The 14,643-nt window shown below is 40.0% G+C and overlaps 1 protein-coding gene across 1 annotated transcript in view; it reads right to left on the bottom strand.

Annotated features, from left to right (window-relative positions):
• The window catches only part of ADAMTS16 (ADAM metallopeptidase with thrombospondin type 1 motif 16), a 377,420-nt gene that overhangs the window by 45,814 nt on the left and 316,963 nt on the right, over nucleotides 1-14,643 (bottom strand). Inside the window, exon 18 of the mRNA XM_075212833.1 lies at nucleotides 9,587-9,713. Coding sequence (XP_075068934.1) covers nucleotides 9,587-9,713 — 127 coding nt within the window. The remainder of the gene's footprint in view (nucleotides 1-9,586; nucleotides 9,714-14,643) is intronic.

Raw genomic sequence — 14,643 nt, 5'->3', positions numbered from 1 at the left:
AAAATATTGTGCAATTCATATTGTGTGGCACGTAGATATGGTAAGGCTGGAAAGTAATAACCATATTACCTAAGTATAGTATAATACCTTCGACATTTGCTTATTTTTTTTTTTAAGCATATATACACCATCATTTCAGTTTAATACCATCCAAGTGCTTCAAAATTATCGAGTCAATTGAATCATGCAACAGGTACTTGTCGAATTGTTTCATTAGACGTTCATTATAGAAGTTTATGTGACTTTGACATATTTATACAATGGAGTAAATGAGCAGCTACTGCATTCACTTTTGTTCCTCAGATGTCCAGGAATACCCATAGATAATTAGATCATTAGAATTTTAATTCTGCAATAATTATCAGACTTAACTCTTACCTGCAAGAGCAACAATAACAAAATATATGGGTGAAAACACCATATGAAATAAAATACATACATTCACGTTCTTATGTAGTTAGGATAGACGTAAAGTAGCAGACCATAACCAACTTAATAAAAATCTATTTTGAAAGATACAGTAAAATCATATTTCGTTATTTTTTATCAATTGTAAAACATGTTTCCAAGTATTTAAATTTTTTCGTTGTATTTTCTCGTGCAGGATTTTCTTGTTGGAGACATTATAATATATCTATTGTTTTTATTTAATTTTTTCTTTATTATGCGTTGCTTAGTGGAACTATACCTCTCACTAAAGGTTATAGGGTTTTATTGTCAAGTGTGGGAATTTTTCCCATGTGTGAATGACTCATGAATCACTATTGATGGCAGGAATGAACACTGTGACTATTAACTATTGTCCATAAGGTCATCAGAATTATGAGGAAGGCTGTTTCTGCACACCTGTTGCTCCCTAAACAACAGGAAAAAAGGCTGCAAGTTTCAATGATTATGTGGTCCCAACACTGCTATGCAAGAAAAAAAAAAATCAATGATATTACATGTTTGCAAAGTACTGTATATTAGTTACAAGTGGGGCAGCTGCCAGATTTTCTACTACTGTTATAAATCAAACATATCTGTTTTTGTACAACATTGGCCAGGAGAACTGGAAATTACTGCTTGTACATGCTCGGGTGAAGTGATTCCGCCAAGTATTTTTTCCTTATGTTGTAATAAGAAAAAAAGTCAGGGCTGAATCATAAAGATTTATGTTATTAGCCTATTTGTTGCAATCCAATATTTTTTTTTATTCAAAGAACAGAATACACTGTTTCAATAAACAGTGTGAACTGCTTCATGGACAGACATCATCTTTATTGGGGAAAAATAATAGAGTGATGGTAATAAACTGAATATATTACTTTTTAGCCCCAGCCCAAATCTTTCTGTGCTTGTTACCCAAATAGAAGTAAAACACATTAAGATAATTACCTATATTTTGTGCACTATGTTTTAAATATTAAAATACTAACATTATAACCAATTACTAATATATGGTCTTTGCTTCCAGGTCACTGGCAATAAAGAGTTAATGATCATAGATCAAGCATAAGACTAAAATCCTGGAAGCAGAGCAGCTTGAGCAGAATTTGACATTAAACATCTAGTTCATTATATTGTACAATGGTGTGGGCCGGCAGGTGTAATTCACATCAACATTGCTCTGTGACTGATCCTGCAGCCCACTCAATGCTTTTACATTCTAGCTTGAAAAATATGCAATATGATGCAGCAGTTATCCTTTTTTTTTTTATCAAACTCCCATTGTCCCATAGATTGTAAGCTTACGAGCAGGACCCTCTTATCTCTCTGTCTGTATGTGTCACCCAGTATTGTTTTATTGCTGTTTGTTCCCAATTGTAAAACGCTACAGAATTTGCTGGCACTATATAAATAAATGTTGATGATGATGATTATAATGCTCTGTAACTTGCCTAAACAAGTGTAAAACCAATATAGTGACTTCCTAGTTCATATTTAAATAGTAAAGGCAGCAACAACTTGCAGCCTGTGTTTGGTCGGAGAGTCCAGAATTCACTTCAAACTATACATCATCCTATTTTATTAATATAGCGCCAGCAGACTCCATAGCACCTTACAATTGGGAATAAACAGTAATAAAACAATACTGGGTAATACATACATACATACGGAGAGGTAAAAAGCCCCTGATCGCAAGCTTACAATCTATGGGACAATAGTTTGATACACAAGGGTAAGTGCTACATCATATTGAATATTTGCCCAGCTAGAATGCAAATGTTACAAAGTATTTTGTGGGCTGTATGCTCAGTCACACAACTATGTTGGTCAGAGGGTTGTTGTCTTGTGTTAGCTGTGTAGAGGGTGGTAATAGGGTAACTTCGGGAGTTAAAGAGGGTGGCAGAGGAATATTATAAGCTTGTCTGAAGAGGTGAGTTTTCAGAGAACGCTTGAAGGTTTGAAGACTAGAGAAAAGTCTTGTGGTGTGAGGGAGTGAATTCCATAAAATGGGTGCAGCCCGAAAAAAAGTCCTGTAACCAGGAATGGGAGAAAGTGATGAGAGTGGAAGAGAGACGCAAATCTTGTGCAGAACGGAGATGTCTAGCTAAGAGATATTTTGAGTAGAGATGGGCGGGCTCGGTTCCCCGAGAACCGAACCCGAATGAACTTCCGGAATCCGAGTCGGCTCTGTACTCTCCCGCCTGTTCGGATTCCAAAATGAGGCAAAACGTCATTGTGACGTCGTTGGATCTCGGATCTCGCGATTTTTAGAATTAATAAATAGCCGCCTCCACAGACATCCAGCGCCATTTGAGAGAGGGAGAGAGAAGGGATAGGCGACGGTCGCATTAATTGGAGCAGGAAGAGAGTAGTAGGAGGCATTTTTCCTAATTTACACTACAAGTGTTTGGGGTGTCAGATATTCCCCTCTTTTTAATATATGGGAATAATCTAGACCCAAACAAAAAATCTGCTTTGGGCATTTCGATTTATCGTACAGTCTTTGCAGGGTGTTTTTTTTTCTATTTAACTATAAGTGTAGAGTGTAATATACAGATAGACACCCAACTGCCTTTTTTGCTATGGATTTCAATAGGTCTTTTTAGTGCATTGTCTGGCACCCTGAATTGGTGTGTGTGATAAAAGCACACATCCCGGGGGGGGGTCAGCGCTCGTTGACATTTATTAGCTGTAGAATTACCTCACTTATCCAAGAAACAGGTGGAGCACTAAATTATGTTATTTTAGCCCCCAAAAATTATTTTTTTTAACAAATTTCAAAACAAATCCAAACAAAACCAAAACCAAAACACGAAGGTAATCCAGAACCAAAAAACCAAAAAACACAGGGGTCAGTGAGCCCTCATCTACAAAATACTCAACAACACGTCCCCCTCTTGCATCTCTGAACTCATCTCCAAATACTCTTCCTTCTTAACATCTTGGATCTGCGTCTGACCTATATCTTCTCTTATTGCCACCTTTTGCTCTCACTTCCAAGAGGTCTCCTGTGCTGTTATCTACCTGTAGATCTCTATACAATGCCTAAAAACATTCAAAGCTTTAATACAAATCCTTTTACCACAGCCTATCACACTCCCAACTGAAATTACACTGAGTATTGTGTGTTCCGACACCTGACACCACTGCTATTGAGCACTCTGCGTCTGCTCTACTCCACACCCTACTTGAGTCTTTCTTCCTCCTTATGTCTAAGCTTTTTCCTAGTTAGGGGAAAAACATGGTATTAAAGAGTGCCATAGCAGAAATTGTGGGAAAGCGTAGCGATTCAGGGCTTCAAACAGGGCTTCAATGTGCATGCACTGGCCCACATATGCTCAGAAGAGCAGGTTGTGTGCCCCAGGAGGGTGGACTGGCATTACAGAGCTCAGCCCAAAATCTTTCTATGAGGACCATCTTCTGCTCGTGATTTGGAGAAACACAGTATCAATGTCAAAGCCTACTCTATACATTTAGTAAGTTCTAGCTTTAATATTAGAGCATGGATATCAGGCCGTGAGACATCCCTGTTTTTAAATGGTACCAATAGAAAATAGCCAGATATCATTATCAGACTATTTCTTTGCAGGATACTTTAAAGCTGGCTGCATATAGATTCTGTAAACTCTTCTATACTTCCTGCATGGGATCCTGTTAAACAGATCACTAACGAAATAACTTTGAAGTGGTATGTCCCTCTAAAGAGAACTACCTTCATCAGGTTTAGTGCTAGGGATTAGTAGGACAGGTTATATGACTATGCATGGACCATAGTTGCCCATCTGTAATTTATAGCTTGTAGTTCTTTTGACCTCACCTCATTGTTGTTACATTAAATCATGTATTAGTCCGGCGGTTCCCAAACTGTGCGCCGCGGCTCCCATGGGTGCCGCGGCACTGTCGCTGGGGTGCCGCGGGCCAGCCATAAAAAAACAGAAAGAGCACATAAACTTACCAATCCGCCGGGCGCCAGGACCCAGCAGCCTCCTCTCTCCCGCAGCTGTCACTAACGTCGATATTCAGTGACAGCTGCGGGAGAGGGGAGGCTGCTGGGTCCCGGCGCCCGGCAGATTGGTAAGTTTATGTGCTCTTTCTTTTTTTTATGGCTGGGAGAAGCGGAGGAGGACAGCGGGAAGCGGAGGAGGGCAGAGGGCAGCAGAGGAGGGCAGCGGGCAGCAGAGGAGGACAGCGGGCAGCAGAGGAGGACAGCGGGCAGCAGAGGAGGACAGCGGGCAGCAGAGGAGGACAGCGGGCAGCAGAGGGGGACAGCGGGCAGCAGAGGGGGACAGCGGGAAGCAGAGGAGGACAGCGGGCAGCAGAGGAGGACAGCGGGCAGCAGAGGGGGACAGCGGGCAGCAGAGGAGGACAGCGGGCAGCAGAGGAGGACAGCGGGCAGCAGAGGAGGACAGCAGGCAGCAGAGGAGGACAGCAGGCAGCAGAGGAGGACAGCGGGAAGCAGAGGAGGACAGAGGACAGCGGGAAGCAGAGGAGGACAGCGTGACAATGGGCAGAGGGGCAGCGTGAGAGGGGGCAGAGTGACTGGATGCAGAGGGGGGAGTGTGACAGAGGGCAGAGGAGGGGGAAAGTGTGACAGAGGAGGGGGAAAGTGTGACAGAGGAGGGGGAAAGTGTGACAGAGGAGGGGGAAAGTGTGACAGAGGAGGGGGAAAGTGTGACAGAGGAGGGGGAAAGTGTGACAGAGGAGGGGGAAAGTGTGACAGAGGAGGGGGACAGTGTGACAGAGGAGGGGGACAGTGTGACAGAGGAGGGGGACAGTGTGACAGAGGAGGGGTACAGCGTGACAGAGGGCAGAGGAGGAGGACAGAGGGCAGAGGAGGAGGACAGCGTGACAGAAGAGGAAGGACAGCGTGACAGAGGAGGAGGACAGCGTGACAGAGGAGGAGGACAGCGTGACAGAGGGCAGAGAGAGGGGGGGCAGCATCAGAGGGGGCAGCGTGAGAGGGGGCAGAGTGACTGGATGCATAGGGGGCATTTTTGCATACAACTAAATAAGTATTTCTGTCCTGACCTAAATACTTATTACATTTTTTTGACCCAACTACTTCTAAAACAGGACTGCTCAGTAATTATTTTGGAGGGGTGCCTTGAAAAAATTTGGAGACTCTAAGGGTGCCGTGAACTGCAAAAGTTTGGGAACCACTGTATTAGTCTATAAAATACACAGACAGATCACTGGTTAAATTAATAATTCATATAATTGTGAGTCAATCTTATAAACACCTGGCAATATAGTTTGGCACTCAGATCCAGATGCATCCTAATCATATAATTAGTGATCTACCTGTTTTATAAATGTCCTAAATAATAGTTTAGTTCACATAATACCTCAGCAATGCATTACAATGTGCATAAAAAAAATCAACAGACATCTAAAATAAAATTACACTGTGTGAAAATATTCAATGGACAAAATTAATGCAAGGGACTTCAGAAAACTCCCATTAGTGGTGATCAGGAATAATGCAGTCACCAGACCCATTATCCATTACTGCTTTGGCATGGTTTCATGAAGTTCAGACATTTCTGCTGCACAGTTGTAGGATTATGACATCAGTTGGATTTATTTAAAAATGACAAATATATCTGTCTCGAGTGCATTGTAAAGTATGCTGTGTAACACTGTTAGCATAAATACTGTACGTCTGCTGCATTACTAAAGCCTCTTAAAGCCCCACTGTGTCCAGTGTATACTAAGGTAACTAGCAGATGTCTGATTAGTGACAGCATTTATACATTTCCAGATTACATCCAAAAAAAGGAAGTGTTGCTGATTGTTTCTGCTATCCACAGTCCGTGTGCTTTTATGAACATATTAAACAGGATTACTATCCCCAACGCCAGTATTAGTTTTCTACTTGTGAAATATTATCCTTGTATGGTCAGAAATGTAATTAAAAAAAGATGGATAGTAAACAGAACACCTCAGAATCCCCAACTTTAATAGGAAACATTGTGTAAGGCTGGAAAAGGAAGCTACAGATACAGTGTTATGCCTATATCCAATGTCTCTTATCTAAAAGTGCTTTTACATAAATTAAGATTTTATTCAACCCACAAATTAATTTTATACTAAAGTTGTGATACTGCACTGAGTAATGTTGAAAACTTGAAATAGCTTAATGCTTAAGTAAATCTGTCCATCAACCTTTCTGTCCCAACAACTGATAAAAACACATGTTTAATGTGTGTAGATGCAGGACTTCCCAACATTAGATCAACTGTTTTAAGAATTGTATTACAGTCCATTAAGACAGTGGTCGAAGTGGAAATTTACTGTAGAAGTGGAATTATGGAAAATGTAATGGGAATGTAAATGAATGGAATTTTATAGTTTTACAATGAAGGCAGTAGAAGTGGCGTAATGTCATACCACCATATACATCTCCACTTCCACCCCTGTTTTTAGGTAACATCCTCTGCAGTGGCGCACCCCCCCTCCGCTAACTAAGTGCCCACCATTGTGGCACTGTCCTATACAGCAGCCGCGGCGCTGTCAAAGAAGTGTCCGCGGTGGTGCTGTATTGTATAGCAGCTCTCACGTGTTTTTTTTTTTCTGCCTAATTATACTGTCCAGCATGTCAACTGGCGACCCAATAATACTGTTTCTGTGTGAGCAAAGGCACTGGAGACTGGAGAGTGACAAGAACACTGCTACCCCTCCTTTGTCTGTCTGAGCAATGGCACTGGATCTCCGGTGGAGGGCGGTACATATGAATCCCAAAACCCACGAGTTCTGACCACGCAACAATGACGTTTAGCCTTGGTTTCAGTTCCAAAGAAGCAGGAAAATACGAGCAGTCTCGACTCGGTACTCAGATTTGTGATGTTCGGGGGGGGAAGGGGGGGGGGCTTAGATTTTCGAAAAATGCAATTTCTGCTTTATGACACATATGTTAGCATCCTTATGGCTCAGAGTTAAGAGATATGGGTCCCGACTTATTAAGGAATGTAAATGCCATTACACACCTTATTTTGCATTGTTTGCTCTGCGCATGCGTGAAACCAAGGCATACGACAAAGAACGAAATTCTGGTTCGTATGTAACTGACACTTCTGACAGCCTACAATTTCTGTGACGGAACGGGAAGGGGAAGAGGCATATGCATGTAGTCAATGTACAGTAAGGACGTGCCAAGGTCAAGAACACACAGCTGTGTCTGATTCAAGCTTTGGGCAATCTCGTATCACTTGCACGAGCTACAAGTCAGACGTAAGTGCAAATTGATAGTAATGAATTTTATGTATAGTAGACATTAATATGATCCTGATGAATATTTTCTCGAAATAAAATAAGTTCGAAACGTACATTGCTTTTTCAGGTGGAAAAAGCAATTACCTGAAAAAGCAATGTGCGAAACGTACATCGGGGTTTAGTGACGTCATTAGGACGCCACTCACACCCGACAACATAGACAGGCACTGATCTCCCGTCTCAAGTAAACGCTCCAACGCTTTACTATGGCGTGTTTTGTGCGCTACATTATTATATATACTTATATGAAAGGGGAAAGGGGGTCACTATAACTATATAGGCAGTCCAAGGGAATAATAGGAATAAATCTATGGACTAAGCCCACGCGAGTAGCGCTATTACACGCTCATGCAATACTGAGGGTATGTGACATACCTATGACCCTGTGTGTTTGGGAGAAGTCTCCTTTGCGTTGGAGAGTGTGGGACTTATATGAGTAGTGATCAGAATGATATATTCAAGATAAAGCTACACAGCGCTGTATATATATATTTGTCAGAGAAATCTATGACATATGTTTTCAGACTGCGTGATGTGATTCAATTAAATCTATAATACACAGCAATTGATGCTTATTGAGATCACTCCTTTATCTCTCAGAACTACTTTGGAGATTAGTTGTATCAGTATATACTACATCAAGAGATTTTGATGATTAATATCCTATTAGGAGATTAATAATGAAGGGAATTTTCTCTTGATGTCTTAATAAGGATTCTTTTCCCTGTACTGTTGTCGGGTGTTTTTGTTTTAACACAACACACACACACAATTTACCATTTTTAATATTTCGCATTTTAAATATATACAATAAAAGTCAAGTTTTATACTTATACATGGAATTTATTTATAAGGGACTGGAGTGCCTCTTATGTTTTTTCTTTTCTCTCTCTATATGCTCTATGCTTAAAATTATTGAGAGTGCACCATATCTATCTTTGGATTTTATCATAATTTTGTCATAAATAAATAGATAACGAGTCCCACCTGTGTGCGACCACATCCCTATGTTACTTTGATATCATAAAGTAATCACTTGTGATGAGACCTGGATCTTCCAGTACGATCCTGAAACCAAAAGACAGTCTGGAAAACACTGTCATCACCAAGAATGAAAAAAACTCGTCAAAGCAAGTAAAAATTCAAAGCACTGCTCATTGTTTTTTTCGATATCAAGGGTGTAATTTTAGAAGAATGGGTTCCAGAAGGCACAACAGTTAATCAGCATTATTATAAGGAAGTTTTGCAAAAGCTGAGAGAAAGTCAGATAGAAACGTACGCAACTGTGTAAAAATAGTTTCTTTCTTCACCAGGACAATACGCCTGCTCACACAGCACTTTCTGTGAAGCAGTCTTTGACTGACTACACTTGAACATTCTCCATATTCGCCCGATTAGTACCTTGCAATTTTTATCTTTCCGCAAAAGTTAAATCAGTGCTTAAAGGGACACATTTTGAGTCAGTTGATTGCTGTAAAGAAGAAAATGGCGGATATGTTGAAACAAGTGACAGAAATTGATTTGCTCCTTGCCTTCGACCAGTGGAAAACAAGACTACAGCGATGTATTAGTGCAAATAGGGAGTATATTGAAGGGGACAAATATTAAATTTGTAATACCAATAAATAAAGGGGAGTTATTTTATCAGTCTCGTTACTTAATAGACATTCCTTGTGTGTGTGTGTATGTGTGTGTGTGTGTGTGTGTGTGTAAGTTTTGACATTGTATACTAGTTTTGACAGGTCCATGTGGCCATTTATTTTAGTATTATTTTTACTCTGTTTATTTCTATATAACAAACTTGACGAACATAGTTTTTGTTCAATACAAGTATGACAAAATCTGAGTTGACTAGATAATTATACGAAGAACATGTCAAACCTACCTTGGAGGGCAGGCTTGCAAGTTGCAAGGAACCGGTACTATGACTGGCCGATTTTTAGCATTACAAAAAGAAGTATTGACTTGAACTCGCAGATCTCTGTAACAACCTTCTTTAGTGTTCATGTGACCTATAAAAGGACATAAAATATATATTATATGTTTTGGGCATAATACAATTCCATTACATTAGAAGACAACTTTAGAGAAAAAGTTTAGCTGGATATTAACATAATTACTAAAATTACTATGTTCTTCAGTTGATTATTTTGTTATTATTCATAATAATCCCCATGTGCCATAATTTCTGAAATTCGATTAGCTATTCCCATATTTTGCATTAAGAGTATGCTATCCAACTGGTATGTATAAAAGAGCTTATAACTACATCGGGATACTGATACTGCATTTATATATTATTGTGCTATTCCAAAGCTTATCAAATAGTCCAGTGGCTGATGTGGAAATTTAGAAGTGGCAGTATGGAGAATTTAACTCAATAAAATGTGATAGTTTTACAATGAAAGCAGTAGGAGAAGTGGTGGTATGTCATACCACAATATACACTCCCATTTCGACCACTTGGTTCACCTGATTATTTTCCTGCACAAGGTCACCTGAGTGTCATGGCTTTGCCCAAATCCTAACCTGCTCCTCAGGCGATTGCAAGACAGAAGGTTTCTGTGTATGCAGCAGGAACAATAGATGGGTCCTAGGAGGCTTATACAAGTGTTTCAGAAAGAAAAATGTTACACTAACAAAGCCAGGGGCTGGCAGGGCTGGGAGGCACCTGGGCCGATCCCATAGTGGGCTACCTTGGGCTGGGTCACTTGGCTACCTGTGTTTTTTTCCCTTTAAAATGTTCCAAATAGGCTGCTGAGCTGTGTCCCCTGAACAAAGCCATGTTACAACTAAGGGTCTATGAGAGTGTGAACATGCTTTTTATGCTAATTGTCTTTTCCACTATTGGGAATAGCTATGACCAGATAAGTCTGTACAAAATGCATTGTGTTTTTTAATGCAAAAACATAAAAAAAAGATTATAAATCAGAGAGGGAAACACAGTAATTTCATATGTGTGTTAATATCCAGCTCAATAAGCAACACTGCAATGTCACTGTTTAGAAAAGTATACATAAAATTCTTGGATGAAGTTCATATGAAAAAGTATTAGCACTAACAATTATTTCCCTATGGCCTTAAAAAGGTCAATACTAGCATTTATAAAAGTTGAACTTGTTTAGATAAATTAAAAATGTTTTTCTTTATATACAGACAAGACAAGAGAGTCATAAGAGAAAACAACAGAACTGTTTGATTACTTGTTTTTCATAGCAATAAAAACAAAATGATCATGAAGCAGTATCTTGCCAAAAAAATAATGAGCAATGGAACACAGAGTATTCCAATAAAATAATAAGCAGTAAAACAGGGATCATTGCTGAAAAACATAGAATAAATAAAGCACATTGTTCTATTCTGAATAAATCTCCATAGCTAATCTCTGTTCAATCCAGGGTTCACAGAGCCTATCAGTTCTTGTATGACAAGAACTGGGCACTAATAGGCAAAACACATATGTAACCACCAGCAAAAATACATAAGCACACAAAAGCTCTTGTGGTACTAACATTTGAGTGTACAATGATCCCAACTGTTAGCTCATTGGTTGAAACATGTCATATTTTTTATTACTATGTGGACAGTTGGAAACTGTTAAGTTTATTGCACAATATCAAATTGTAGTCATATTGCAGTGAAAAAAATAACACTGCATTAACGAAATGATTAGAGATGGAATTTACAAAGCACATTCGATGCACATGCAAGAAGCATTGGCTTCGCACATATGCCACAGCATGGTCTGCCTAGCACACTTCAAGTGCATTACTACTCTTTTCTTCCAGGACATGCCTACACAAACTAGATGTGCATCCATATATGCATAGAGGTGAAAAAGTAGAAAGGTCCAAAACCCAACCACTTTAGTACACTATTACCCGGAATATTAACCTCTCCTAAAAAATTGCTTGCTATAGCCTCATTTATGGCTTATATTTATCATGAGTGTGACATACATCTTTATTACATGTAGCAATTTTGTGTGTGTGACGCTTCCATCACATTGCTTGTAGTCACCCATCTACCATGGGTGCATTGTGTGCAGTGCAGATGGCCCATAAGTCAAGTGTGCCCTATGTCGTCCCCTTGTGGCCTCTCTACAGTCAGAGAGACATCTCCAGGCTGGCAGGAATGATACTCCCAAGGATCACTTTATCTGCATCAGCGTGGTTTTAATGTTCCACTCCATTGGGTACCAAGCATAAGTCTTGCACATTGGTCACTGAATAAAATGCCCCTGCTTAGAGTGCACCAACAAATGTGCACATTGAGGTGCAAAATTGGGTCTTTTCCTATACTTTTAATGGGACCAAAGACTGACCGCTCGCACATAATTTAGCAAAGTAGATATGGCCGTGCTCCCCAAGGAACAAAAAAAATGTCCTTAAACTGCACTCTTAAGTTGGGCTGCATTGTGTTGGAAATATTTCAGTGATGGATGAGGAATCCCCAAGGGCGCAGGGTGTCAGTAAGTGATATGTACCAGTGGAGGAATAGGGATTGTCTTTATAATATGTACAGACATAATGAGAGCTAATACTGGTGCCTGTACACATTGCATAGATATGTACCAGTGGAATAGGGATTATCACTTACTGACACCCTGCGCCCTTGGGGATACCTCATCTATCTTTTAGAGGGTAGGAATTCCCCCAAGTGGCAGAAATCCACATGACAACTCTTAGGAAGCACAGATTATACATCTCATTGTCATATATCCTAATAATGTCCTTAATTTCAATAATCACACAAAATGAAATCTCATTTCTGTACTGCACCTCAAAACTAAGCATGATGATTTCCACGGGTTCAATTATTTCACATAAGTGATTATTTTTCCACCACCATGACTTACTCCTTTGATAATGATTTGCCTACTTTGATATTGGTTTGCCTACTCTGAACTTTGCAAGAAATTAACTCAGTGCTCCACTCCTGTGTTTAGTCTGTGTATAACTCTGCTTCTCAACAAATGCTGCCATCCTGATTAGAAAACGAATGAAACTTTTGGGAAATCTAGGCACACTGGAGGAAATTAAGCTGTGCTGCAGCTTCACAGCTGGTATTGCATTCTGTAAAACTTTGTAAATAAGCTCTAGTGGTTTCAGTCATTAAAGCACTTTAAAAAAAAAAAAAGTAGGGATGTGCACCGGCCACTTTTGGTGTCTCGTGTTTTGTGTTTTGGATTCGGATTTGCTTGAGGTTTTGGGTTCGGATTTGTTTCGCAAAACACCTGACGAAAGGTTTTGGTTCGGATTTATGGTTTTGGATTCAGATTTATTTTGAAAAAAACATAAAAAGTGTTAAAAACAATTTTTTTTGGTTTATTTTCACTCCTACGCTATTATTAACCTCAATAACATTCAATAACAATCATTTCCACTAATTCCCAGTCTATTCTGAAAAACTCACACCTCACAATATTGTTTTTAGTCCAAAAAGTTTCACCGAGGTAGCTTTCTGGACTGCATAGTGCAGTGGTCCCGGTACACAATTTGGTACCGGGGCCACAATACCTCCGCCTTCAAATGGTCTGAATTCCACTGCACAGCTGCCTGCTCCTACATCCTCTGCAGCATATACAGGGTGTAGTTCGAGCGTGTCAATACCTCTTGTTTTTGACGATGACAGGTCATTTTCATTAATTTATGATTTGGCAGCAACAGTCAACGTTTTTTAATATCTGATACGCCTCTATCTGGACTGCATAGTGGAGTGGCCCCGGTACCCAATTTGGTACCCGGGCCACAATGCCTCCTCCAACTTTCAAGTGTAGTGTTTATAATTTATAAAAACTACAGTAGTTATAGCACGTCAATACCTCTTGTTTTAGACGACCATGGTACAGAGCATTCATCATTGAGATCCCATCAAGTATGTGAAAGACAGACAGGGTCGAAGTGTTATTTGTTGACTTTGTTAACAAAAAAACTGTCCCTGTTGCAAATATTCGTGCAATGAAGAGTGCCTTTTTCTATTAAAGGCTCAAGCTTTCAAATGTAGTGTTTATAACTTATAAACACTACAGTAGTTCTAGCACATCAATACCTCTTGTTTTTGATTATGACAGTGCATTTTACTTTTGGTTTAATTTGTTGAATTTGTTTTAATTTTGTTTTACTTTGTGCTCATGGCAAATGACTGTTGAATGGTCACATAATGGCAAAAAAAGAGTTGCAAGATGGAATTGTCCTTGGGCCCTCCCACCCACCCTTATGTTGTTGAAATAGGACATGCACACTTTAACAAACCAATCATTTCAGTGAAAGGGCCTACCAAACTACTGTGGCTGAAATGATTGGTTTGTTTGGGCCCCCACAAAAAGAGCTGACAAAGAAATAAAAGAGTTGCAAGATGGAATTGTCCTTGGGCCCTCCCATCCACCCTTATGTTGTTGAAATAGGACATGCACACTTTAACAAACCAATCATTTCAGCGACAGGGCCTACCAAACTACTGTGGCTGAAATGATTGGTTTGTTTGGGCCCCCACACCAAAAAAGCTATTCATCTCTCCCTGTACAAACTAAACAGGCTCTAGGGAAGATGTCGTCCTCATCCTCAACCTCTGATTCCTCTCCCCCTACAGTGTGTACTTCCTCCTCCTCACACATTATCAATTCGTCCCCGCTGGACTCCACAACCACAGGTCCCTCTGTACTATCTGGAGGGCAGTGCTGTACTTGATTGAGGAATTGATAATTAATTTTTATGAACATCATTTTTTTCAACGTTCTGAGGAAGCAACCTCCTTCGCCGCTCATTGACCAGGTTCCCTGCTGCACTAAAAACTCTTTCCGAGTACACACTGGAGGGGGGACAACTCAGGTAAAATAGAGCCACTTTGTACAGGAGCTTCCAAACTGCCTTTTTTTCCTGCCAGTAACAATATGGACTGTCTGACATGTCTATTTGGATGGTGTCAGCAAAATAATCCTCC

Source organism: Mixophyes fleayi, chromosome 5, assembly GCF_038048845.1.
Source record: "Mixophyes fleayi isolate aMixFle1 chromosome 5, aMixFle1.hap1, whole genome shotgun sequence".
NCBI lineage: Eukaryota > Metazoa > Chordata > Amphibia > Anura > Limnodynastidae > Mixophyes > Mixophyes fleayi.
This window is presented reverse-complemented; position numbering and strand designations above follow the sequence as displayed.